The sequence below is a fragment of the Thalia democratica genome, chromosome 4, assembly GCF_965202585.1.
Source record: "Thalia democratica chromosome 4, ktThaDemo2.hap1.1, whole genome shotgun sequence".
In the NCBI taxonomy this organism is placed as follows: Eukaryota; Metazoa; Chordata; class Thaliacea; order Salpida; family Salpidae; genus Thalia; species Thalia democratica.
Window position 1 is genome coordinate 48,954,522 of NC_139168.1, and position 27,279 is coordinate 48,981,800.

Consider the following 27,279-nt stretch of genomic DNA (forward strand, 5'->3'; position numbering starts at 1 on the left):
TGTTTAGTTTTAATTTTATATAACAGCTTATAGTAAGATTTATTTGACAATGTTTCAAAATTATTGATTTTTGTTGAAAAAAAATACTTTTTTAATGTCTTCAATATTGTTTATATTGATTTTAAACTTCTTTTTTTTGTTATATAGTACTTTACCTTGTTTTTGAATGCATATTTTCTACTAAACTTATATAAACTTAGCTAAGGATAAGTTATAAAATTATACTTTTAGTAAAAATTTATTCACTTATTTATACTTACATTGTTAATATACTTTTATTGTAATAACAATATTGACTACACTATAATACATAACTTTCAATAGTTAAAAAATAAATGATAGTATAAACAAAAAAAATAATTTTTTGGTCAAAATATTATTATTAAACTTATCCTTATCTTAAATATTTAATAGTGGTAGAAAAAATATTTAAAGAACCTAAGATAAAAATTATCAACTAATCTGCATATGCAGTTTTAAAATATATTTTATTAAAATTTTAAACAACTATTTTTAAAGTCACTTTATTTTAGATTAAAAGTAATTAAATAATTACTGCAGATCCGCAACAAAATGAAAAGCATTACATTTAAGCAAATATTTATCATATAGTTTTTTCCTGTTTACCGTAAACTAACGCTGTCACACTAAGTTTTACAAAAGTTTTATAACTAGATTTTCGACTATTTTAAACAGCAAATAAATTATGTAAAACTAAATTGTTTGTGTTTAAAATCATCAGGCTTTTGTAAACATAAAGTAATAGATTTTACTAAAAAGATTTTTAACGGAATGTAAAAGGGCATAAATAGAATAATTAGTAAGAAACAAAGCATATTAAACAATACCGAAAAAAAAATTCACGTGTTATTCAAGTTTTTTTTGTAAAGGTTTACAATGGTCAATATCATTTTTAAAAAGCAAAAACTATAATGATATCGATTAACTTCAAAAAGCTAGAAAGTGAAGTTTTAACTTTAAAACTAATAAAGTATAACAAAACACAATTAAACTTATAAGTCTTAAGTTTTAATTTCTAAAAAAACAACTACTATTTATTTCTTAGAATTTATTAAAATGTTTTTAACTTATGTTTTGCCACTAAATCTGGACGTATACACACCGAAAAAAATTTTATACAGTATAAGTTTTTTATATTTCTGAAAATATTTAAAATTTTGCTACTATGACATTTCGTTTAGAATTTTTTTTAAATCCTAGTTATTCCAAAAGTGTGGATGAATAAGCTAGCTTTTTTTTTTTGAAGAGCTAAACTATTTTTTTATTTAACAGTGAAGTGTAAAGTAAACCAGCTCAAAGATCAAAGACTTAAATAGAATTACTTAATATTAGAATCAAAAAATTGAAGTTAGATAAATTTAATGCATAATTAGAGTTTCTAAGCTTTTTCTTAAACATTTATTTTCAAAAGCATACTTTTGTTTAAGGAGCGTATATGTTTTGTCATTTATTTCCAATTTTTTTTTTCTATGTTTTTTATTTTTTTGTTCGAAAGTTGATTTGTTTGGTTACAGTAAGATTGGTTTAGTGTAGGTTTTAGCATTTTCTATTAATTTATTTTTTAAGATTATTCTTTAATATTCCTATTTTGAATTATGTTTCGAACACTGACAAACTTTTTTCTTATGCTTACAAACTTTTATTTTAGCATGCAAATGTAAAAAAAGTAGTTATAGATGTTTTTACTTAAGCAGAAAATAAAGTATTTAAGTAGTAAGCTAAGATAACTGTTTCAAGCAAACGTAAGTTAAAAAATCTCTTTTTTTTTGAGAAAATCAAAGAAAAAAATCTTAGTTTTTATGTTTGTAAATGTTGCTTGCTTTTTATTGTTACAGTTTTAGACTTGGACAAGTATTCAAAAAAAAAGTATATTTTAAAATAAAGGGTCGTAGGTTGTCCCGGATGCTGTTGTTGTTGGTCTTGCGATGAAGTTCATTGTTTATTATCGATGACAAAAAACATCTCAACTTTGTTGATAACGGCCGAAATAAATAAGGCCTAAAACTGATTTTAAGACGAGCGTAGAGACTAAAATCTCACATTAAGCTAACAATGTCTTAGACGTTGGACTGTTAATGATTTGGCTGCATCAATTTTTCGGACTTTACAAGCAAACGGTCGCTTCAGTGCATTCGCGTTAAGCCCGCTTAATTAAGATCACAACAGCGGTTTCTCGTGACTAAGCCTGCCTGATGAGTCCTAGAAAGGACGAAACCGGTCGTAGGTTGTCCCAGATGCTGTTGTTGTTGGTCGTGCAGTGAAGTTCATTGTTTATTATCGATGGCAAAAAACATCACAACTTTGTTGATGATGGCCGAAATAAATACTGGTAAAATAGAAGGAAATTTGTTGTTGTTAATATCATTATTGTTATAGTTATTTTTGTTTATTTTTGTTATTAAAAGCATAAATTTTACAGTACTTATCTTTATATTTTCATTTATAAAAGTTAAGATCAGTTATTGTAAAAATCACTTCTTAAATATTCTTTAAAAAAAATTTTTTAATAGTTTATTTAACTATTCAAATGTAAAACTATTTTTACCAAATGTAATTTTTTTTTGAATATTTCAGCGTATTAAACTTTACTTTCTTAAAAAAAGTTGTAACCTATAATTCAAGTATTCACACGTTTGTTATTAGTTTTGTTTATCTTCTTTTAAAAGTTAATTTAAAGTTATATATACTTTCTAGTTCTTATTTTACTAAACAAGATTCATTGTACATTATTTAACACAAAATTCAGTTAGTTTTCGTTTAGTTTTAATTTATTTCATTTTTCTTTTCGTTTAACTGATTGTTTTATTACTAAAAATTTAGATATTTAAATGATAAAAAAAAACTATGTGTAATAGTTCGTAAAAAACTTTATAAGCATGTGGTGGACGACTCGATAACCGAAAGGTTCCTTTGTACACCAGGTCCTTAGACCAAACTTTTTGCGCGTTTTTTTTTGTTATTCAATAAACAGTATAAATAAAACTATACAAATTATATAATATTGAAAGATTACTAAACAAAACAAGCTTGTAGCTGCTTATCTCTTTTTTTCATTCTCTTCTAGCTATTTTGTTTTTATAAAGTTTATAGGTTTTGGCGTATTTAATATTTGAAAGCATTATTTTAGCTTATGTTTTTCTACACTGTAAAAAGATAAATATTCTTTTGAACTTAATAAGTTGTGTATATAAAAAATAATCTCCTAGGTATTATATCACAACTTATGCAGGTTATATATAATGTAAAAGTTTTAAAGTAGAACTAAAATAAAATATATCTACAAAGTAGGTTTATAAAACATTTAAAGTTTTTATTCATTAAATATTTAAAGATTTTTAACCAATGAAATTTACTTTAGACTAGTAAAACAATTGTATCACAAGCAATGTTGTGTTTTATTCAAAATAAATATTTGGCACCTACAACTAACTGCTTCTCTATTATTATTTACAAAAAGAAGTAAGTAAATATAAGTTCTTTATAATCAAAACCTTTGCAATTAAACAAAGAGAATCAAATACTAGGATTGAGTATAAATGACAAACTAAGTTTTCCATCGGGGTCAACTTTCTGTTAAGGAGCAATGGGGCGATTTTGAAGTTTTGGCACTAAGGTGGCAATAGCTAGTAAAGCGGCTAAAATACACGTAATGTTTTAGAATTTTAAATGAAGAAAAAAAAGGGTTCTAGGTACATTTCGCAGCTAATCCGAAACTTACACTAGATATTCTGGCGTATGTATGGGGCGATCATTTTCTAAACTTCTCTGTAAAAGAGCCTTTTTTAAAAAGAAGTCTGGGAAACCTTTATTAAACATATGTGATCTATTTATTTATATTAAGATAATATAAGGACACAAGCACATATAAAACGATGTTTTAGAGTAACAGTGTATTCTATTTAGGCCTTAGAAGAAATAATACGTATACAAAAACATGTGTATAAATTGTTTGTCGTGTGCCTCTTTTAGTAGTAATTTTTTTTAACTTGTCTTTAGAAATTTAAAAACTGTTGATTTCCTAGTTTTAATTTTATGTATAATACTTTATCAAGATGATCTGATGTTGATACAAAGTTGAACAGGTTTATCAAAATTAATTCGTAAGGGAGCTCCACCTTTTTTATACACGTTGTACTTCAAATCTTATTAAAATCGATGATGACCAAAGTATAAAATACGAGAAAATAATATTTTACTGAAAGTCAATCTTCTCCTTTTTTTCAAATAATCCATTTTTAATATTAACATTAATTCCATAGCTATTAGTAGTCCTGGACATGCTATAACTGTGTCTAAGTGGTGTACGACTCGAAAACCAATAGGTTTCTTATACATAAGGTTCTAGGACCAATTATTTTAAGCGCTTTTTTATCGTTCAATAAAGGTGATAATGTTGTGTATTTTTAGTTAAGTTTGATTTTAAGTTTGATACCGTTAAATATTGGTAGGATTAAATTAAAATATATTCCTAAAATTACGATAATACTGAAATTTTCTATTGTATTTATATTAAGTTTTATTTTGCGTTTAGTTTAATTATTTGACCGATTGTTTTAGACCACTACTGTGTTTAAATTTTTTTTTCAATTTAACACACCTTTTTAAAAATAACTATCTTCTTAGTAAACTAAAACAAGGTTAAATTTGCACCGGTTTTATAGTTTATTTGTATTTACAAACCAACTAAATAAAAATACACTTAAGTACGCAATCAAAACTCTACGAATAAAAACGACTTGATAAAAGTAAAAACATCTAAAATATTTTCTTTTTCTAATAAAACTTGTGTGAAAACTGAAGTTCCGCCCTACCAGTTCTTTTTGTCATAAATAAATTTCGAATGATATACAAATAAAGAAAGTAAAGTACAACAGTAATGCAAAAAAAAACTTTTAAATATGCAACTTAAGTAACTTATACTTTTACTAGTACAAAATGTAACTATTTTAAGCCAAAGCCAGCACCTAAGACTTAAAATACAACATTTTGTTTGATGAGTTTTAAGCAGAATATATATAAACCATAAGTAGTTAAAGTTTAAACAAACAATTGGCACCAGCACTTACCAAAAGCTGTAAAAATATTGTCTAAAAACATGATGAAAACAGTCGTAGCCGATAAGAATAATCGTAAGATGCAAACATTAAAAGAAACATTTTTATTTAACACTAGCTTTTGTACTAAACTTTTCTTAATTTAAAAGCTGAAGATCAACAAATATATTAAAACAGAAATGAGGTAAATGTACAAATTACAATTTGGCAAGTAGCTCAGCTGTTTTTAACTGATATAAACAAGTATGCTGATCAAAAACATATCACTTGAAATTCGTAAAACCACCAGTTTCAAAGATGTTAAACTAAAACGCCTACCACATAAAATATTTTTTCACCGCTGGGCGGCGTCAAACCGTATTCTCTTTCAAACGACGTTATCAAATATTTTCTTAAGCCAATAAAAAGTCAACCACAGCTTAGACTTGACATCAGCCAGTTAGTCGTTGGGGTGTGTGGATGAGGTCAACCTTTGAAGCAGACCTCGTCGAGAATAAATCCATGACGCTGGGCCTTCTGGCCGAAATCGTAAGATTTGTAATCAATCAGCGGTAAAATGTCAACGTTTGAAGTTTCAATCTTCAGCACAACACGTCCGTCGTCTTGACCAGTCTGTTTGCAAAAATTTGTATGAGAAAACTTATAAACTTAACTAAGGTTAAACTTTTTGAACGCTTTGACTAATGTCTGCTACTTGTAAATTTAAGATCAAATTTACAAAAAGAAAAATTTAATTTTTAAAACTAAAGTCAGTTATAAATTTCAGTTTTTAAAGTTTTAAAAATATTTTTAAATAGAACAAAAATATATTTAAAAAAAAAAGTTATTCAAATAATATGATTGCAAATAATATTGTTTAACTTAGAATTTTAATTCCTAAACAAAGTAAACAATTAAATCATGAAAAGTTCTTACTTGATCAAAAATTTATAGCTTCAACTAACAAACTAACATAGAAATAATTCACGAAGATACTTTTTAAGAGATATTGTTTTGAATTAAAAAAATATTAAGTCTAATTTTAGCTTTTTTATCTAACTAAACAAAATTAGACATAAAAAATTCAGTTTTGTATTTGTAGCATTATAAGTTTCCGGTAATTGAAACAAAATTTTAAATTGTGAGTTTTACTTAAACATTTCAAACTAAAAATTTAACTGACTTTATAGATAGTTATGAAATGTGACGTAATTTTAATATTTTAAGTGTAATGTAACAAAATTTGTCAAACGTAAGTGATTTTATCAAACAGATTTTATAACGCTAGCTAAAAAAGCAATAAACATATTTAACATATAAAAACTTGTCTTTAAGCTTTTGAAAGCCGTTAGTTGTCGGTATAATAAGTTTTTTTTAATACGCACTCTAGAAAAAAAAATACACACTCATAAATGTTTACATAGGCTCAACTAGACGTGAGGTAATAAAATTTATGAACAAACTGTGTCAATCATTATCTAAAATAAAACAAACCAAGTAAATTGAAAAACATTTAATTAACCTATCAACAAACATTTTGATTGAAAAAAAAAACTTTGTTAATATATAAAATAGTATTATCAGCAATACTTGACGAAATATAATTATTCACAAGGACAAAAAATTGAATATATGCCTTTATTTAAAATTATTTATCAACACACTGAACTTTAAAGCATATACAAAACATTTTTATTTATACTAGTTGTAGACAAGTACACTCTTTCAAAAAACATTGAAAAATAAACTAATCGTATTTAATTTAAAATTCTAAAAAAAAATTATAAATTGTTTGATGAATTAAAAATAAAATAAGTTTTATGCTTAATTCTTATTAATAATACATACATGTAACTATTTATTAAATCGTGAAACCAAATTGTTTGTATATATGAGCTTGAATGTTGGATTACCTTAATTAAAACTAAATAAATTATTAAGTTAAGAATTTACATAAGGAGTATGGAAACTAAACTGTAATTATTACGACACTTGAAAAATAATATTGGGTTTTTAGTGAAAAGCAGAAAATATAACCTACTATTTTAATTTTAAATATAAAAAAGCATTAATCTACAGTGTTATTAAAAATAAAAAACTTAAAACTATAATCTAGAAACAAACTACTTTAAAACTTTTATAAAAACTTATATATTTAAATGCATTAATTTACTTATCTGAAATAAAAAACAGTCTATTAATAGAAGCTAGTATCAAGTACCGAAAAAGGACATTTTTATTAGTAATTTGTTTTAGTTTTGATTTATGTGAAAAAAAACATTGAAAAAAAACTTGCATATCTTATAAAAGTTTAGAATTTTGTTTAGAAAATTTGTTTTTGTAACTATAATTTACATTTTTTATTAATCTAAAAGCAGAACTTTGATACAAAATAAAAGATAGTATAATTTTTTCATATAGCTTGAACTATAGTTTTATAACTTTAGTGCCAGATTTACTTTAGCCTCTAGATAATTTATCTACCAACTAAAAACTATTTAAATTTACTGAAGTGAAATATTGTTGTGTATAATATTTTAATTATTATAAAAGTTTTGATAAGTAGTTTTTTAACTAAAACATATTTATGGTTGAGATATGCTTTATAGAATATTTTTTAGTTTACAAATGTTTAGAAATAATTCTAGATGGACATAGTGGTAGTAAACTTTTACTGAGATCGTAAGCAAAATGACAGTTTATTCAAACAGACTTAAAAACAGAATCTTTTACTGTTTAAAAATTACAAAAAACATTTTTCAAAAAAAATCATTTCTATGAAGACTGAAACTATTATAAAAAAATATGCTCTCTTTAAGCTATTCTTAGACCACGGCCATGTTACAAATATTATTTTTAGATAGTTCTTAATAAAAATATTACTTATATTATTATATTTACAATGATATCATTTAATACATGAACCTTTAAAATTCTTTGTTATTTAATGTTAATTCAAGACAACTTTATTAGCTCACCTTGCAAGTATCTTCAATTACGTCGAAAATAGGCTGATCTGCAGTCAGGACATCATTGTTGGCACCGAGCAGTTCAATGGCCATGTCGTATGTACCCTCCATATTTTCCCAGCCTATTGAGTTGACGCAAAGATAAGTGAACTTTTGCGACGCAGTTGAAGAGAGAAGACGGAGGAAGTTGAATTGAGGAACCGAGGTGTTGTAGTCAAACTAAAAAAATATAACAATCCTAAAAAGTAGTTTCTAATTTTATACTAAAACACTTTTACTTTATGGTATCTATTTTTTTTTCTTAAAATTATTTTTTTAATTTAAGAACTTAAAATTATATTTCAACTAATCCTTTTTTATATTTTGATACAAAATGTTACATGTCAATAAATTCTAACCAGCTTCTATTTTATGCAATCATGATTAAAGTAGAAAATTTAAAACACCAACCCTTTCACGACGAGCAAAAGTGCTATACCAGTCGCCAGGATTTGATTTAGGCCACCTTCGAGGAGGTTCCTGTATAAAATCATCAATTAAAATCAAAAATAACTTTTCTTACAATCTTTTTGTTTAATTATTTTTTGTCTTAACGCTAAATTTATTTTCTTTCAAACCTTGCGTATTTTAGGTTTAATGCAAGTTTCTCCATCATTTTCAAAGTCGCATCTGACTTCAATCGCGTCCGCAGTGCATCCTCCGTTCGGGTCAATCCAGTAAGTTCCTGAAGTGAATGTTCTGTGAACCAACCAGATGTCATAGCAGCTTCTACCCGGATTATCCTTAGTTCTTCCCATGGGTTCCTTCAAATTCGACAACTCGAGTTTAAGCGACTCAAGTGAAGCGAAAATTTCTTCAAGACCTTCACCGAGAGGTTGATCGTCTTCTATATCTTCTTTCTTTGACGCAGCTCTTCTCTAAAAATTTCATAATTTATTTCATTTAGTAAGTTTTGACTTCTATTAACTAAACTTTAATAGTAGATAAGAATCAAATACATAAAATGAAACCTTTATCTTTTTTTTTATTTATATATTTTTTCAAACATGAAGACTTTAATAAATTACCCTTCTTCTATTTCCAGATTTTATTTGTCCTGGTTGTGCCATCAAAAGTGACAACTCTTCGGGGTTATAAGTTGGACCTGGACCCGGTGGTCCGGGCGGTCCAGCTGGACCCGTATCTCCCTTAGGACCAGGTGCTCCAGTAGGTCCTTTAGGTCCTCTTGTTCCAGGAGGTCCCTAAAAATTTGTTATTTGAATCTTTATTAAATAAAACACTTATAAAACTAAATAGTATTAATAATAAAATTTATTAAAATTGTGATGTGAGTTATAAACTTTTAGACAATTAACTTACAGGAGGCCCAAGAGCTCCTTCAGGTCCAATAGGTCCACTAGGTCCGGTTCTGCCTTCTACACCTTTTGATCCAGGAGGACCAGCACGTCCTTGAGGACCACGTTCTCCTTTTTCACCTTCAGGTCCTGGAGGTCCTATGAGTCCCATCAAACCAGGATGACCTTTAACTCCCTCTTGACCAGCATCTCCTTTAGCTCCTTTCAAACCTTGTGCACCCTATTTAAAAGTTAAACGTTAAAAAACACAGCCATTAAAATACTTTTATATTTATTACTTACCATTGGGCCTACAGGTCCTTCAGGTCCAGCAGCTCCAGATAGACCAGGTGATCCCTATTTTGAGTATCGTTTAATTAAAAGTTTTTAGTCTTAGTTATTTAAACAAAGTGATTTTTTTATATAACTAGTTAAGTACTTACAGCAGGTCCAGGAAGACCTTGTCTACCTTGGATTCCATCTTTTCCTAGAGGTCCTGGAGGTCCAGTTACTCCTTGATCTCCTTCAGCTCCAGCAGCTCCTGCTTCTCCCTATCAAATTCAATTTTTAATTTTATGAATAACTAGAAGCCTCACTATTAGTTTAGGTAAGCAACATACTTTAGCTCCTTTTTCACCAACACGGCCTTCAGGTCCTTGAAGACCAGGAGATCCTCTTCTACCAGGGCCTCCAGGTGATCCTTGCTCACCCATTGGACCTGGTGGTCCCTTTAAAAAATAGTTAGTTATTACTATAGAATCACGCACGACAAAAGAAAAATTGGTTTTAGAATTTCCAAACTACTTACAGGCTCTCCTTGGGCTCCAGTTGCTCCACTGTCTCCAGGATAACCGTCGTTTCCCTTTAAAAATTATTACAAATATTACAAATTTACAAACGCAAAATTACAAACGCAAAAAACACTGTACTTATACATATAAAGTTAACTTACTGGAGGTCCCGGAGGTCCAGCAACTCCAGGTTCACCAGGAGCGCCTTCACTTCCAACATGTCCCTTCGGACCATCATCACCTCTTGCTCCTCTAGGACCAGGAGTTCCCTGCTTGCCTGCGTTACCACGGTCTCCTTTCTCTCCTTGCTCTCCTTTGGGTCCCATGCCTCCAGGAGCGCCAGTGCCACCCGGAGCACCTGCTAGTCCAGGTTCTCCCTTTTGGCCAACATCACCTGGCTGGCCAGCGCCTCCAGGAGGTCCAGTTGGACCCTAGATTTATAATATTTCTTAAAGAAAAATGCAACGTTTAAAAAGTTAGATTTATAATTTACAATATTTTTTAAAAGAAAAATTTCCAACAGAAGACAATGCTAATAGTTTAACTAGTCATCTAAAACTTAAAAAGTTATCACTCTTTGATCAAAAATTATCTCTAGTATATAAAGTTTGCTTTAATCAGAACACGACTAATGCTTTATCTTTTATCTTATAAACTCGGAAATATGAAATAAATACAACAAAAAATTAAGATAAGTTTTTAGTCATCTTCAGTTGCGGGATGTGTGTAAAACAGGGTTGCAAAACAATTTTGCAAATATTCTCCAAGTTTTGAAAATTCCCTCCAGGTTTTAAAAAGTACATATTTTTGAGTCTATTTCTAGTTTAAAGTTAAGGTTAAGGTAAGAAAATAGGTTATTTATTATAAAAACATTGAAAAGATACTATAAAGCTACTTTAAATGTGTTTTTTAATAAAAAAAATGTTGATGATGACAAAAAACTGTCATCTATAGGATAGATTTTTTATGTCAAATTGAAATTTTATTACCTAACATTTTGAAATTCATAAAAAATCTTGGTTTTTCCAGGTTTTTTTTTCAAAATTGTCTCAAAATCCAGGATTTTCCAGGTTTTCAGGTTTTTTTAAAACAAGGTTTTCTTAACTCCTATAACTCTTTGAAAACTCTCTGAGAAACTTTGTTCGAAAATGGTTGACACATGTACAAAAAAATTAATAGTTTTCTTTAGTTAGACATATTTGGTCTTATTTTTCCCCGCTTAAAGTTTTTATTAATATTTCAATACTAAATTTCAGTTTAAGTTTGACTCAAGAAACGAAAGTCAAAAGTTACAATCGTTATATTAAGTAAATATTATTTAGTTGTAGTTAAAACAGTTATATTGTCTAATAAATAAAATCTAACATCAGCTCCAGGATTTCCAGGCGGTCCTCTTGGACCATTGGTTCCAGGTGGACCTATTAAACCTGCATCACCAGAATCTCCCTTATCTCCAGACGGCCCAGGAATTCCTTGAAGACCACTTGGACCGGGTCTACCCCTGAAACCTCTGTCACCTTCGTCTCCCTTTTCTCCATAGAGACCTTGTTGACCTCTAATTCCAGGCTCTCCATTACTTCCCTATGGTATTATACATATTAAGTTATTTGATATTTGCCATAAAACTTATACTAATTGCTACAAAAATTGAGTATGAATATCTTGGTGGTTAACTTGAATTAAATATATTTGAAAAGGCATATTAAAATAGTAAAATTACAGGTGGTCCTGGAACTCCAACGGGGCCTTGATCTCCAGGTGGACCAGGAGGTCCGTAGTCTCCCTTAGATCCTTTTAAACCTCCTGCTCCAGGTGGACCTGGCTCTCCTTTATCACCATCTTCACCACGTGGTCCTGAATTACCTGGAGGTCCTGGCAGACCAGAGGGTCCTTGGATACCATCACGACCAGCTGGTCCAGGCATTCCACTTTCACCCTAAATATAAGTTATTTATATAAAAAATTAGTTTACCGCTTAAAGTATAAAATCAAAATCAAAAATAAAAAACTAACATTGCTTCCTTTTTCTCCAGCAGGTCCAGGTGGTCCTGAAGGTCCGGGTATTCCAGGAGAACCACTTGGTCCAGCAGGACCCGGAGGTCCACGTTGACCAGTTGAACCCTATGTATAGCGATTTTAAGTTCTAAACCAAGTTAATAGCTTTTTTTTTTTCTTGTAAACTAACTGTAGCTCCAGTAGGTCCGGGTGGTCCTTCATTTCCTTTCAAACCCGTTGGTCCGACTGGTCCTTGCTGTCCTCTTTGACCGGGGTGTCCTTGAACTCCAGGAGGTCCAACACCACCTGGAGGTCCTGAAGGACCTCGATCACCCTTAAATTTAAAATTAAAATAAAGAATTTATATTGATTTTGAAAGAAACTAGTTTTGTTAATCTAGAATTAAGTAAATGATACTCAAAAAATTTGACACGTAATTAAAAAAATGACCAAATATAGAAATAAATTAGACAAAAACAACGTACTGGATATAATTTTTTGTAAATAAAAATTTAAATCATTAAAACTATTATTTATTAAAACACTTTTATACTAAAGTCGTAATCTCTTTTTTGTACTTATTTTTGTTACAACTGCAGTTTTTAAGACTTAAATTTTAAGATCAATGATTTTACCTTTGCACCTTCTGCACCAGCAGGCCCAGGAAGTCCGACCTCTCCAGTTGCACCAACTGGTCCAGGATGGCCACGATCTCCAGACGGACCAGCTTCTCCAGTAGGTCCCTGAAATACTTTTAATTTAGACAGATTCTTACTTTTCCACAGTTACAATACTGAAAAACTAACTTGTGGTCCTACAATACCCAGCGGTCCTGAAGGCCCAGTTTTACCTTGGAAACCCTAAAAAGTTTTTTCAATAAATATTTGAGTTTGAAATCTAAAATATTTTCAACTATAAATTATTTTAGTACTTACAGGTTCTCCACGTTGACCAGGGTGGCCAGGAAGTCCATCTTTTCCTGGAATTCCTGGTGGACCTCTTGGTCCTGGGAACCCAGGAGATCCTTGTTTTCCTGGAGGTCCCTAAAATACAAAAACTTAAACAATTATACAACTTTGTTTCAAATATGTGTTATAAAAATTTTTACCCTTTCTCCAATTGGTCCCGCGGGTCCGTCTTGGCCTCTCGCACCCTTAGGTCCTAAGATTCCAGTGCTTCCACGCATACCGCGCTTACCTCTTGGTCCCTAAAAGGTAATTTTTAGTATCGTGACTAAAAAATCTTAATTCAACTCAAAAATTAACTTACTTTAGGCCCACGTCGACCTTGTTGTCCACGTTTTCCTTCAGGACCCTTAAAAATATTCAATATTTTTCTTCTAATAACTATTTGAGATTTTATTTTATCAACATTTGCTAAAGTACAACCTATAAAATTTTAATTAAATTTCATTATAATTGAATAGTCTTTTAGTATGAATAAATAATACAGCACAAGTTTTTATAAAATTTTGGATTCAAGAGATGTATGAAAAACTTAATAAGACATGCAATCAAGTCAATAAACACTTTAATTTTTTTTTAAACAGTTAAAAAATGTATAATATCTGATAAAATTATGTAACCAAACCATAGACCACAGCACACACTCTCTTTTGAAATTTTTGATTTAATACAGTTTTAAAAACTAACTTTTGAAATGTTTGGGTTAAAAATATTATTACTCTCTGAAATTAATAACTCTGAAAAAAAGACTTCAATTAGTTTTGCACACAAACAAATGTTTTTTTATTAAAGCAATTATGTGTTTCTCAAGCTTTTCTCACCCGATCGCCCTTAAGACCAGTTCTTCCTCTGGAACCTTGTGAACCAGTTCGACCCTAAAAAACGTTAAATAAATAAAAATAATACATTTAAAGTTCTTACTCTTTCTCCTTTAATCCCAGCATTTCCTGGAAGTCCACTACTACCGATGCTACCCTAAGGAGTTTTCAAAGAAAAACTGATTAAATCATATGGTGAGCTATATATTCATGAACAAATAACCTCTAGCATAGCTTTGCTCCTTTTAGTAATATAGTATATTAAAAACTTATTTTTAATTATTTTTTTTTAATAGTTTGTTATTATCGTTATCTTTATTTTTCTGTACAATATACTTTGAAAAATTAAGTTTTAGTCTGTATTAACAAGGCTTTTTTACCTTTTGTCCAGTTCTTCCGGGATATCCTGGTAGTCCAGGAATACCCATTTTACCTTTTTCTCCGATAGGACCAGCTGGACCTGGTTCGCCTCTAGGTCCTTCGCGGCCCTAAAAATATTAACCAACATAAATATATAAAAAAATTAATTAATCTAAAAACTTTTAATCAAAACTTACTCTGACACCGTCAGCACCGTTTTCTCCTCGGGGTCCTGGAGGTCCTTTAACACCCTAAGAATTTTTTTGAAACGTTTATAAATAAATTAAATGTTGTTTAACAGCCGTAGTAAAATTACTTGGTCTCCTTTTGGTCCCATATCTCCTTTAAATCCGGTAAGTCCATCAGCTCCCTAAATACAATAAAAGTTGTGTAAATATTAACTAACGTATTGACACTATAACTACAGTAATATTAATTAACTTAAGTAATTATAAGAATATAGTTGTAAAAAAAATATAAACGAAACGATAACTTAAAGCTATGCTTTTTTCAATGATAGTAATACAAAACTTAGAACATGTTAATTTTAATCATAATACAGTTGAAATTAATTAGCAACATTCTTTTTAATTAATGTGGCTTAACACTGAAAGAGTGGGAGAAAAGTACAAAGAAAATTGACTCACTCTGTCTCCTTTGTTTCCTTTAATTCCACGAACGCCGTCTTCTCCCTAGAGAGTAACGTATAAAAATAAATGACGAAAGTATTGTATTTCTTCAAAACAAGCATCAAGTAACCAATAAACCAAATTTGTTTTATTAAACATCTAGATAACTTTTAAAAGATTTTAGTATCTGTAAATTCTTTTTATAAATTTATATCTAACAAAGTCACTTGTACAATATTATATAACAAAGCTTACTTTAACTCCTCTAGGACCAGGATAACCCTGTGGTCCTGGATTACCGGCAGGTCCCTGTTATAATTTAATATGCTATAGGTATAGTTTTTTTTTTCAAAAAACAAATTGTATCAGTTATATTTTATTTCAGTACAAATTAAAACCAAGAATTTCAAATACTTCCATTTAAAATGTTTGGAATCAAGATACAAGTTAAATTTCAAAACTATTATATATTAGAACAGTTTAAAAACATTAAACTCTGAAATGGTCAAAATAGTTTATCTAAACTGATTATTGCAAACTTACACTTGAACCTTTGCTTCCTGGGCTACCTTGGTTACCAGGATGACCAGGAAGACCATCAGCACCAGGAATACCAGCCAATCCTGGTTTACCAGGTGGACCAGTGCTTCCAGGAGGTCCCATTACACCTTGTGGACCGGCTGTACCTTGTGGTCCAGCAGCACCTTGTTGGCCGGGTGGTCCAGGCTCTCCCTGAAGACCAAGGTTACCTTTCATACCTTGAAGACCAGGAACACCTCTTGGTCCTGGTGGTCCAGGAATACCAATCGGTCCTTTAAAGCCTTGGAGACCTCTAGGACCCTAAAAAATATTTGAATTAAATACCTAACTATATTTGCTTAATAAAAAACCTTACAGATTCGCCAGGAGCTCCTTGAGGACCTGGTTCTCCTGGAGGTCCAGCATCTCCTTGTTCACCAGGACTTCCGACTGCACCTTGAACTCCTTTTTCTCCCTTTGATTAAAGTATATTGTAAACTACTGGTATTAAAAAAAAATTGTGTTAAAGTACCTGGTGACCCTTTGCTCCTTGAACACCAGGAAGACCATCAAATCCTCTTTCTCCTGGATGTCCAATAGGTCCTGGCTCTCCACGAAGTCCATCTTCCCCGGGAGGTCCCTACAGTTAATATTGTTTACTAGAAAATACAATATTAGTCAACTTATTTAAAACTATCTGTAAAGTTATTCTTTATATTTTGTTTTTTCATTTAAGTGTAATTAAAAAACTCACAGATGAACCAGGTAATCCACTGGCACCAGGAGGACCTCTTGATCCTCTAGCTCCCATCGGACCAGGATCTCCAGGATTACCTTTAAGACCTCTACCTCCAGTTGATCCCTAAAAAAGATAATTTTAGGCATAATATATAAAAGCACAATACAAAAACATTTAAAACTTACAACTGGGCCAGTGATACCAGCCAGTCCTCTTGGTCCAGGAGGACCTTGGAGAGCCATCTTTAAAATTAGAATTAATCAAATAAAGTTCCTTAAAAACAACTAAGTTATATACATGTTTCTTTTATTTATTACATTATTACAAAAAATTACCCTAGCCATTTGAAGACTTAGCTGGGCTTGAATCTCAGCTGGTGCTGAAGCACCTGGTCCTTTTTCGCTTCCCGGTGTAGGAATTCTAAACTAAATGTTTTGTAAAAAATATTTAAAAGCAGTTTGATATGCTCTACTATCATTTTGGACTTAAAGCTGTGTTCAAAAAATATATTACTTTAAGTAAATTTTAAGTTGCATATTTCAAAAATATTTTTTATAAATAAGTTAAACTTACTGGAACCATAATGTGTTTTCCTGGAGGACCAGGTAAACCTTTTTCTCCAGGGAGTCCATTTCGTCCATCGGGACCCTAAAGGTTTTAAAATATAACAATAAAATCTTAAAATTCTAATTTACAACTGTGATACAAGGAAAAATACACACGTTTAATTACAAATGGTCTAAATTAAAATTAAAACTTTTTTTTTTCTGCTAACAAAAAGTAAAATAAATAATTTAGCCGTTTTCCAACAACTTTTAATTGTTTATGTTTACAACTATAAAATATTACTCTATCTCCTTCTTCTCCAGGTTCTCCAGGTGGTCCTTGGTAACCTCTTGGCCCGACGGCTCCAGGTGCTCCCATATCGCCAGGTGGTCCGGCTGTGAACGCGTCCTATTAACAATTTTTAATTAAGTAACTGTCATAATATTACAAGCACTTTCTAGTTATTCAGTCTAACTTCTTCTTACTCAATATACTTATTTAACAAAACTTCAAAAAGGACATGATCCTTAAAAGTAAAACAAAAAAAATTCTTAATTGTATGTTTTTTTTATCATAAGTAGTTTACAACAACTTTTTAATTTAGTGTGATAAAATCTAAATTATATAAATATTCATAATTTCAATACATAACCTAATTTATATTTTTGCTGAAAAATATCTAAATAATTTACCTTAAAAACCTGATCAACATGTTGAGTTAACACATATTAAAAACTTATTTAAAAAACGTTTAATAAAAGCTTTTTTATATTTGTACAATTAGAGAACAATAAAGTTTAGTATTTTGTTTTAACTTTAGACTATTTTATTTAGATTTTTTTTTTTTTCTAATTCTTAAACTATTGCCAGCATAAAAAATTATTAGTTTAGTTAACAGTTTGATGTTTTTAGTATTAAGACTAATTTAGTAGACTATTTGCTAGGCATAAGCATAGTTGCCAAACACTAACTGGTCAGGCCAGAAAGTAATAAATGTTATAATAAAACAAGTATAAGAGAGAAAAAACCTATAGTAACTATAGGAATAAATTTGTTTTTTTTTTAATTTAGTACATAACAATCATTTACGTTCATATTTTTAATTTACTATTGAGTATTAAAATATCTAAACATCTAATTTATTTACACTGAACTCGTATAAAAATTTTTCAACCTTTATTACTTAATAACCTTGTTATTTAATGTTTTATATCGTAACTCTCTAGTATTTATTTATATAAGAACATTTTATTGATTTTAATCTAATCAAATATCAGTTTTTAAAAACTCTTACTTGAAAGGTTAGAAACTAAAAAAGAAATTTATTTTGTATAAATACAAGAAAAAGGTCCAAGCTTTATTTTAAGAATTTAAAAACTTACTGGTTCAATTACTGCTGGTTCACCCTTTGCTCCTTTGTCTCCCTGTAGAAAAAGATTTAAAACTTTAAATTTCAACAAATATAAGGTTATCTAAATCAAATAACAATTAAAAGTCTGCCGACCTTGATTCCAAATTCAACATCTCCGTATTCAGCTGCTGACATTCTTCCTCCGTAACTGTCTCCACCTGCTGAAGCCTCCTCAGTGACAACAGTCAGCCCCTCTTCTGAGGATGAAGATGAAGAAGACGATGAGGAGTATGACACGCTGGAAGATGAAGATGTAGAAGAGTATGACACTTCTCCGCCCTCCAATATGTTTATATTTCTTTCGATGGACTGTTACACACATAGACTCGGATTAGCAAAATTATAAACCAAAAATAAACTTCGAAACTAAACTTACTAAATGATTTGTTTTAGATATATAATAGTTATGAAATTCGATGGCACAAAAATATTTTACACGTAACAGGATTTTTCTAAATGTAAGCTCTAACGTACGTTTTACGTCAAAGTTATAAAGCGCAAAACTCACAACTTCGGGAGATTCAGCTTTAAGTTTTTCTCTGCAGTCTGGAAAAAAACCACCGAGCGGAGAATCATGATTGCAACTTAGAGCTCCAGCTTGTGGGTCGTTAACAATTAAGAGAGATTGAATGTCTCCCTGTTATATTACAAAATAAGCATTATTTTTTATAAATAAAATTTACTAAAAATAGTTTTTATTAGAAAAATATTCGTAGTTTGTTTCTATATTTTCTTTCCTTATGCTAAAATTTATATAATAAATTCTACATAAAACTACCTTAAATGAATCTAGATCAGACTCTCCAATTTGTTGGCCGAAAACAACAACTCCATTCATAGCCAATCTATTGTCATAATTTCTAGCTGGCAACAACATATCACCCACATAGTTACAATCGACCCACATTTGAACGTTTTCATTGTAAATTGTCCATGCTACTTTATGCCATCTTTAAATTTTTTTCTATTTTAGCTAAGAATTTAGATATAAATAAGCTTAAAACGAAAATATGATATGTTGTTTAGTTAGTTTGATCGAGAATATTGCTAGACATGCGTATAGCTTAGCTACTTAATGGACCAAATATACTGACAGACTCTTTTTTTTGTTAAACACTTTTCAAAAGTATAGTATTTATTTTAATAAATCATTTTATCAACAATATTTATCTTAGTACAATATTGTTCTTAAATTTTGAAAAAACGGTGCATAGTTATTGAATAATAAAAAACATATGCAAACTTATGTAATTATTTAACAATTTTCTTAATAAATTTTTCTTATACTATCACTAGATTTTTTAAAACTCTATGTTTTTCTAGTTTTAAAGAAATGTATAAAAGTATAGCTAAACCATGTTTACACTATTAGTTTAAATAAACTATTACATTTACTAAATGAATAATCATTGTTAGTTATCTTTTATATTTACATTCAATAAATGTTTTAAGTTATCAAATAACATAAGAATTATTTCGAAGCTTGTAGTTTGTAGAAAATCAAAAGAAATTATGTATATTTTTTATCGTTGTCTTAAATATTTTTACAAATATAAGATTTATACATAATATAAGTTTTTGATTACTTCTAATATATGTTCACATGTTTTTTTTTTCAATATTTTTTTTATGTTCATAAAAAACTTAAAAACTTATGTAAATAACTTTCTTATAAAACGCCTGATTAATTTGCAGACGGTTTCCTTTGGGCAACGTAGAAAAGTCTGGGATAATATCTTGAAGCGTTCAGTTATTCAAATAATTCTCAAAATCATTGACCCGTTTAACGTTAAAACACAAGATCAATGTCATTAAACCAAGCCCATAAGCAACAATAGATTATACGCACGTTTAACAAAAACTGTAATTGAGCTTCAAAACAACTGCATAAATCATTGCTGACAGCTTAAATGTAATCTTTGTTTAAATGGCTGTATTCTTTGATCCGTAACTGATTTATAAGGGGCTAATTGTCGAATATTTCGTGTGGTAATTAAGCTTAGCTTTTGTAATACAAATCGAAACTCGTCAGTTTCAAATTGAAAATTTATTAAACAATTGTTTCATGTACCTAACAAAAGCATGTTTTGGTGTTACAACTTAAACCTTGTAAAAAATTTTCGTTGCATTACGTAAAACGATTGGGCTGATGACTTAACAATATTATACGTACAAAATTAATTTTTTTTATCAAATTTATTTCTTTGCTTTTATTATGAAGCTTTACGGCATATTAAAAGTTTATAAAAGCAACCAAGACAAAAGCTTTTTAACAATAAATGTCTAGAAACTGTTAAATATTACTTTATAATCTTTTTATTTCAAACTAATTCCAAAAAGTCGAATTTATACTTTTATTTTTTGCTAAATAAATTAAATTAGTTTTTAAATTTACTTCCTTTAGTTCTTAATATTTCATCAAAATTTTTTTTTTTAATTAATATATTTTTTAACTAACTCTCCATCACTCAAATCAATATCGAATTTTGGATGCTTCACTACTGTATCCGTGTTTTCCCTGTATCGAAACTCGGGATTTTTACCTACAGTAATACCTAGCTGCTCCCAATCATTTTTGTGTTTTAGGCGGAACAATACAGGAGCTTTTCCTTTCATGTCTTTATGCATTCGGAAAACAGTAACGATGGAAAATTCATATGGGAATCTTCCATTTGCTGTAAAACAATATTTTCTAAACGTCTAGTTTTATTAGTAAACAGTATGTTAAAATTTAAATACAGTTACAGATACTTTTAACTACTTGAAAACTTAACTAGTGTATATAGTTTTACCTTAAGACCGTTTGTTTTAATTAAAATTTAGTTCATACCTTGTTACAAACTTTTAAAGTTTTCATTTTGTCTACTCAAATATTTTCAAGTTTTTTTCAATTAAGTACTACATGGTTTAGAAAACTGGTGAGCTTAAGCTTAAACATTATCTTATAACGCTTCGCTAAAAAACTGACTCATGACATCAGAGAAGACGTAGTTTGCAGGTTGAATTGCCTTGTCACTACCTCGGCCTCCAATCCGCCATGCTTTCTTGGCATCTCCACAGATTCCATCCACCAATTGGTTGTCCGGTTTCAGTGAAGGAGTAAACCCGAGTCGTTCAAGTATATCCACTTGTTTATAAAGTTCTGTAGAAATAATTTTAAATACTAAGTAATATTAAAACTGTTTTTTTATAGTATACTGCAGAATTGAATAGTAATACTTTTTATTACTAAATAAACAACAGTTAATTAGCTTGTTTTTAAAAACTATTGACTTGAAAAACCAAGACAAATATAACGTAATTAAGTCCTTCCAGAACTCTATTAGATCATATCATTAACATTACAAATTTTCCTATTTACGCAATGACTTAGCGTCGCAGAATGTTTAATATTATTATAGTTTACTAATTACCGATTCAGTTTGGTGTTTAATTTGTAGATAGTAAAGTTTATGTTTTTTTACTACTTTTTTACAAAGTCAAGTATTTTCATGTGGCTAGTACTCACAGGTTAAAACAAACAACCGTTTGTTTATTAGAAAATAAATTAATGAATATTGGTTAAATATTATACTTAATAATAAAAATTAGTTCTATAACTGTTTGCTAAATAAAAAAGTCGTAAGCTTAAAGGTCTATTGATATAAAACATTGTAAATCGAAATAAAAATAAGCTAGAAAGAGTTTGATAGATTTATAATAACAAAATACACTAAGAAATTTTACCAGCTTGGCGAGGTTTGAAATGAAAACAACAAAAGCAGAGAACCAAAACTGTTTATCGCATTTTTCATACAAACTTGCTTGGTTGGTTATGATATTTACAAAAATGCTTGCGCGCTTGTAATTCAAACTTGCTTCAGCTTTAACTGCCGTTATTTGCACGATAGCTAGTTGAACTTATAAACTCAGACGAATTTTACCATTAAAATTGCGTACACGTGTTTAAGTTACTACTATTGTAAGTAAGTAGTTTACATTTAAGAAATTTTCTATTATTTTTTAATTAAGAAAGATTTAGCGTTTTCAAATATTTTTAATTTTAAAAGAATTTTTTAATAGTTTGCATTTAAAAAAAAAATAAGTAATTTAACTAAACAAAAATTTATTTAATATATAAAATTTAAACCAGTTTTGAAAAATAATTTATATAAACTAAAAATTCAATTATAGTATTCTTTACTTACTAAAAATGTGTTGAAGCTAAAAGTTTACATACATTACATATACAAAGTAAATGACTTATAGATTATTTGCGTAAATCAGTTACAAACGCAACTATAAATATAAGTACAACATGCTACTTATTTACATTACAACTAATTATTGTTGGAACTACAGTTAGATTAAAATAACATACGATTTTAGTCTTAATAATTTAAAAACAAAGTATGCTTGAGTTTCACAAGATCAGACATAACTTTGTTTTGTCTATATTCTAATGGGCAACTTTTTGAAGAAGTTAGTAAAAACAAAATAACTTTAGTACTTTTTATTTTCTTATAACTTTTAAACTTCTCAAGATATAAAAGCTCATTGTTTTTAAAAGCTTTGAAGTTTTTTTTTCATAAAATTTAAATACACAAAATTAAGAGTAATTAAATAGGTTAAAACTCAGTTATTTGTTATTTTAAATTTTCTAGGTGCTGAAGCCTTTCAGCTAAAATGTTATTTATACTTATATGCTCAAAATGTATTTAACAAATTTTATACTTCAAGAAAAAATGCTTAACACTGCTTGCGCAAATCAAAAAAATAAATACGTTATTATAAATTAAAATATATTAAAAATATCACACCTTCCTCTTGAGCAGTCGACGTAAGTATCAGTTGAGCGAACACGAACAATGCCAGCATCCATCCACAGTAGGTGTGGATCGTACCAACATGTTTTCGTGCCCGCCTGGTCTGTTTTCGTGATGGCGCAGCAATGGACGGTGTGCTGGGGTCCATTGCAAACTCCATCATGCAGATTCAACACTCTGCAATGCGCGCGACTCTCCAGGCGTGGGGTCGCGACGGAGCGCGCTTTTTCACCTAAATTTATTATGATAGATTGGAATAACTATTTAAAATTAAGGTTTAAAATGTTCAGTGCTAATAATATCTATACTTATTAGTAACATTGATAACAACACTAAGAAATTTGTTTACCTGTCCACGGTTGTCGCAACCAGAAGTTGCTTGCTGTGTGTGGCCCGCTACGATCTGGAGGGTAAGGAGTCCACAAGATCGTTCTCTGGCTCCTTCAAAACCCAATCAGCCTTAGATACGCGAGCGTTCGATAGCTGAAATACTCTGAGCTGGCTCGCCCCTCGTCCCTGAACCTAGTCAAGTGCTGGGAAGTTAGAAGAGAGGAAAAAATGAAAAAAAAAAGTGTGATGTTGCACAACAAAGTGTATATGTTTAACTTTGGTGATGTCTTTTCTTAGACATCAGGAAACAATAACTGCAGACACAGGTGCAAGTCAGCCAGCTGTGACGGATGCGCTCTGGTGGTCACAGTTCTGAATTGTTGTGGTGTCTTTATTTTGTTTTAATTTCTAACACTGAAATTTTTCAAAAAATAAATTTTAATCCCAACTAATAAATATTATTTATCAAACATTTATTAAATGAGTTAAAGACTTATAATGTAAGTTAAAGACTTGTCACTTTTCTGAAAGTCTCAAAAAATATAAACTTAACCAAATCTCAAATATTATTCTCGAAAAAAAAGCTACCGACCGAGCGTAAGGGTTAGGGGTAACAGTGATAAAAAAAATATATAAAAAATAATAACTAACAAATGAAAAAAAAAATTAATAAATAAAAAATATAAAAGTTTAATAGAAAACTAAATTATTAAAAAAGTATTTTCATTGTACTTAAAGTATTAAACCATTTTTCAATTAAATATATAAACAAACTTATTGTGTAAATTTAATAAAATAAATTAATTAAGCAAGAGTCAATTTAATAATTAATCAAACAAGTATTAAAAATAAAAATTCTTATATTCTACAGTAAATATAAGGAGTAAATAAAACACGTTTAATATAGATGTGTTTTTTTATATACCTTATTTAAAATATTGTTTTAGTTCTAAACTCCTTTTAACATAAAATTACTCTTAATCATAAAAGTTTTTGTTCGAATGTTAAATATATTATGGTGTAGTGCCAACAAATCTTATTACAGAACTAACAAACTAGCAAAACCTTACAAAAATAAGAAATTTTTTATTTCAAAATATTTTAAAAATTATAAATAAATAATCATTTTTTAGTAGGTATTACATAAAAAACTTAAGTTTTTAACCTTATAACTGACTTTTTATAAAGTATCATGTTTATGAAAAATTGTTTGTTTCAAATACTTTTTTATTAGTTAAAAGATAAAAAATTATTAATTATGTTTTATGTAAATTAAGTTTTACTAAAAATTTATTTCTTAAATTGTTTCAAAAGTAAAAACAGTAAAATAATTAATTATCAATTAGAGTGTTATAAAGCTAAATGAATTCGTAATAATACATATACTTTTGTTGGTGAAACAAGGTTTTTAATCCAAAAATTACTACTTTAATTAAAAAACTAAGTTAACTGAAATAAGAGATTTACGATTTAGAAAATTAAAAATATAATACAAACTAGTAAGAACTGGTTTAAAAAAAAATTTAATTACAATTTATTCAAAAAGTATTAAGCAAACACAAGAATATTACAGGAATTCTTAAAACTGATTTCAGTATGAATCATTGTTTTCAGTAAATAAACACTCTAAAATAATTTTACATAAATAAACAGGAACGGTAAAAATTGCACAAAGACAAAATTGCATGAGGGCACAAAACTGCATATAGACAAGTTTTCACGAGGGGACAAATTTTGCACCAATAGTCAATTTTGCACAAAAGGTCATTTTTGCACGAGAGTAAAACAACAGAAAAAAAATTATTAAAAAAAAAAAAAAAAAAAAAGGTAAAAAAAATATATATATTGACTAAGCCAAGAGTAGGGGTTAGCAGTAACAGTAATAGTAAAAATAAAAAATAAATAATAATATATTATTATTAAAACAAAAACAAGAAAAATAAATAAATATAAACTAATTAAAAAAAAAAGCTACCCACTGAGCATAAGGGTTAGGGGTACCAATGATAATAAAAATAAAAAAGTAAAATAACTAATAAAATAAAAAATAGAAATAATAATTTAAAAAAACGTTACTATCTGTGGGTAAGCGTTAGGAGTAACAGTAATAGTAAAAATAAAATTGATTAAAAATTTAATTTAATAAAAAATTTCAACCCGTGCGAAATTGTCACTTGTGCAAAAATGACCCTTTGTGCAAAAGTGTCTTTGTGCAAAATTGTCTGCTCGTGCAAAAATGTTCCCTTGTGCAAAAGTGTCTTCGTGCAATCTTATCTTTGTGCAATTTTGTCCCCTTGTGCAAAATTGTCTTTGTGCAATTTTGTGCATTTTTGTACGCTCGTGTATATTTGAAACCTACCCAAATAAACATTTAATATATTATTTTACCAATGTGACACAGAAAGCTTTTCAGTTTTTACAAAAAAAATAGTAACTTAAATAGATCAGTCATTTTCATAAATTTATGACCTTTTTTTTTTGATCAAATAGACCAGTATTAAATAAACTTTAAAAAAATTACGAGTACATAATTTAAACTATACAATCAAAAACACTAGGTAACTAATGTCTAATCTAAGTATTTAAGTAAATTTTGATTTTTTTAATAAGCTAAATAAAACTCCAATAGGATAGTACCATAAACAGCAGGTAGAAAATTTACTATTTATAAATTAAAAAAGCAGTGTTTTCAAAGGAGGAAATATCGCCGCTATTTGGGTGATTTCAGCAACTTGGGGGAGATACTTGATATTCAGGGGTATAAAATGAAAAGCAAAAAAAATTCAGGTACATTCCATGGGAAATTTGAACCTTATACTAGATATTCAGGGGTTGGTAATGAACAGTAATTAATCAAAATAAATTGGAGGGGTAATTAATAAGCAAAGTTAAAACTATAAATGCTAAATAAATAAAGATTACCAAATTGTACAGTAATAGTTTTAGTAATTTTAAAATTATAAGAATTAAGCATTAAGATTATATTTTTTGTAGAAATCAACAACTGTGATAATAACTATATTAGTCATATGTGAAGTTTTTCAAATAATAATAAAATTTATGTTTAACTAAGCTTTAAAATGTCGCTTTATTCAGGTGTTTTTATGAATTACATGAAAACATTAAACTATGCATTTAAAAAATATCAAATTAATATTACGAAATATAATTATAATAATGGTTACAGCAGTTTTGAAATAAAGTTTTGAAACAGATTTTATTTTATATAGTTTAAACAAATTTAATGTATTACTAGTGTTAGATTTTATTGATTAAAACTGAATTGTTTACACATCTATGAAACAGTTAAACAAATGTTTAACAGTTTTAAGTCTTTACCTACCTACAACTACATAAACTAGAAATTTTTAGACACTATTTAAAAATGCATGGTGCTCTTACAGTATTATGATTATACTAAATATTTTATGTATACTGACATTACCAATTCTTCCATCTTATTTAATTATGAGATATTTGTTGCATTTTTTGTGGTTGCTCTTGTAGAGAGGGCAACAAGAGAATTGTGAATGTAAATGATCATAAAAATCGAAATCTAGGGGAGGAGACGGTATGGAGCCCATGGTAGACTATGGTTTCCATGGTCAACATTTTCAGTAATGGGTTAAAAAAAGGTGCTTACCATTTTTAAACTTTAAAATTAAAAAAAATTATATATGTAAAATTACTTTTTGAGTTTTTTATTTTTGTTTTTTAATTTTTCATTACTTTTTTTGAGTTAGCTCAAAGTATTAGTTACAAGTAAATGGTACACAGCTTGATGGCCAAAAGGTCTTTCTCCACACCAATCCATTGACCTTAGTTGTGAGGGTTCATATTTTTCTTTCTTTTATATGCTAATACGTTTCAGAAAATTAAGTTGATTCAGCAAATTGTGAATAAAACAGAAAAAGGTGAACAAAAATGATGATACAAACTTAAAAGGAGAAAATGGTGTGGTGTCATTGGTAGCATGTAATGTGAATGGTCAACATTGGTGGTAATGGGTTTAAG

The 27,279-nt window shown here is 28.8% G+C and overlaps 1 protein-coding gene across 1 annotated transcript; it reads right to left on the reverse strand.

Annotated features, from left to right (window-relative positions):
* Positions 1-4,664: 4,664 nt before the first annotated feature.
* On the reverse strand, positions 4,665-23,650 carry LOC145834955 (uncharacterized). Its single transcript, XM_082942483.1, has 42 exons — positions 23,285-23,650; positions 22,930-23,167; positions 21,099-21,272; positions 20,589-20,805; positions 18,909-19,080; positions 18,639-18,767; positions 18,224-18,439; positions 18,102-18,143; positions 17,023-17,127; positions 16,747-16,821; positions 16,509-16,598; positions 16,359-16,415; positions 16,189-16,296; positions 15,967-16,074; positions 15,811-15,909; positions 15,459-15,755; positions 15,171-15,224; positions 14,934-14,978; positions 14,603-14,656; positions 14,484-14,537; positions 14,307-14,414; positions 13,930-13,983; positions 13,413-13,457; positions 13,252-13,350; positions 13,079-13,186; positions 12,950-13,003; positions 12,779-12,886; positions 12,334-12,477; positions 12,162-12,269; positions 11,869-12,084; positions 11,514-11,729; positions 10,310-10,579; positions 10,166-10,219; positions 9,978-10,085; positions 9,801-9,908; positions 9,661-9,714; positions 9,383-9,598; positions 9,091-9,264; positions 8,641-8,940; positions 8,474-8,542; positions 8,033-8,242; positions 4,665-5,687 (listed from the first exon to the last, which is right to left on the reverse strand). Exons 2-42 carry the CDS (start codon positions 23,096-23,098, stop codon positions 5,541-5,543), a joined length of 5,235 nt encoding a protein of 1,744 aa, XP_082798609.1. The 5' UTR covers positions 23,099-23,167; positions 23,285-23,650; the 3' UTR covers positions 4,665-5,540.
* Between the last annotated feature and the right edge of the window lie 3,629 nt (positions 23,651-27,279).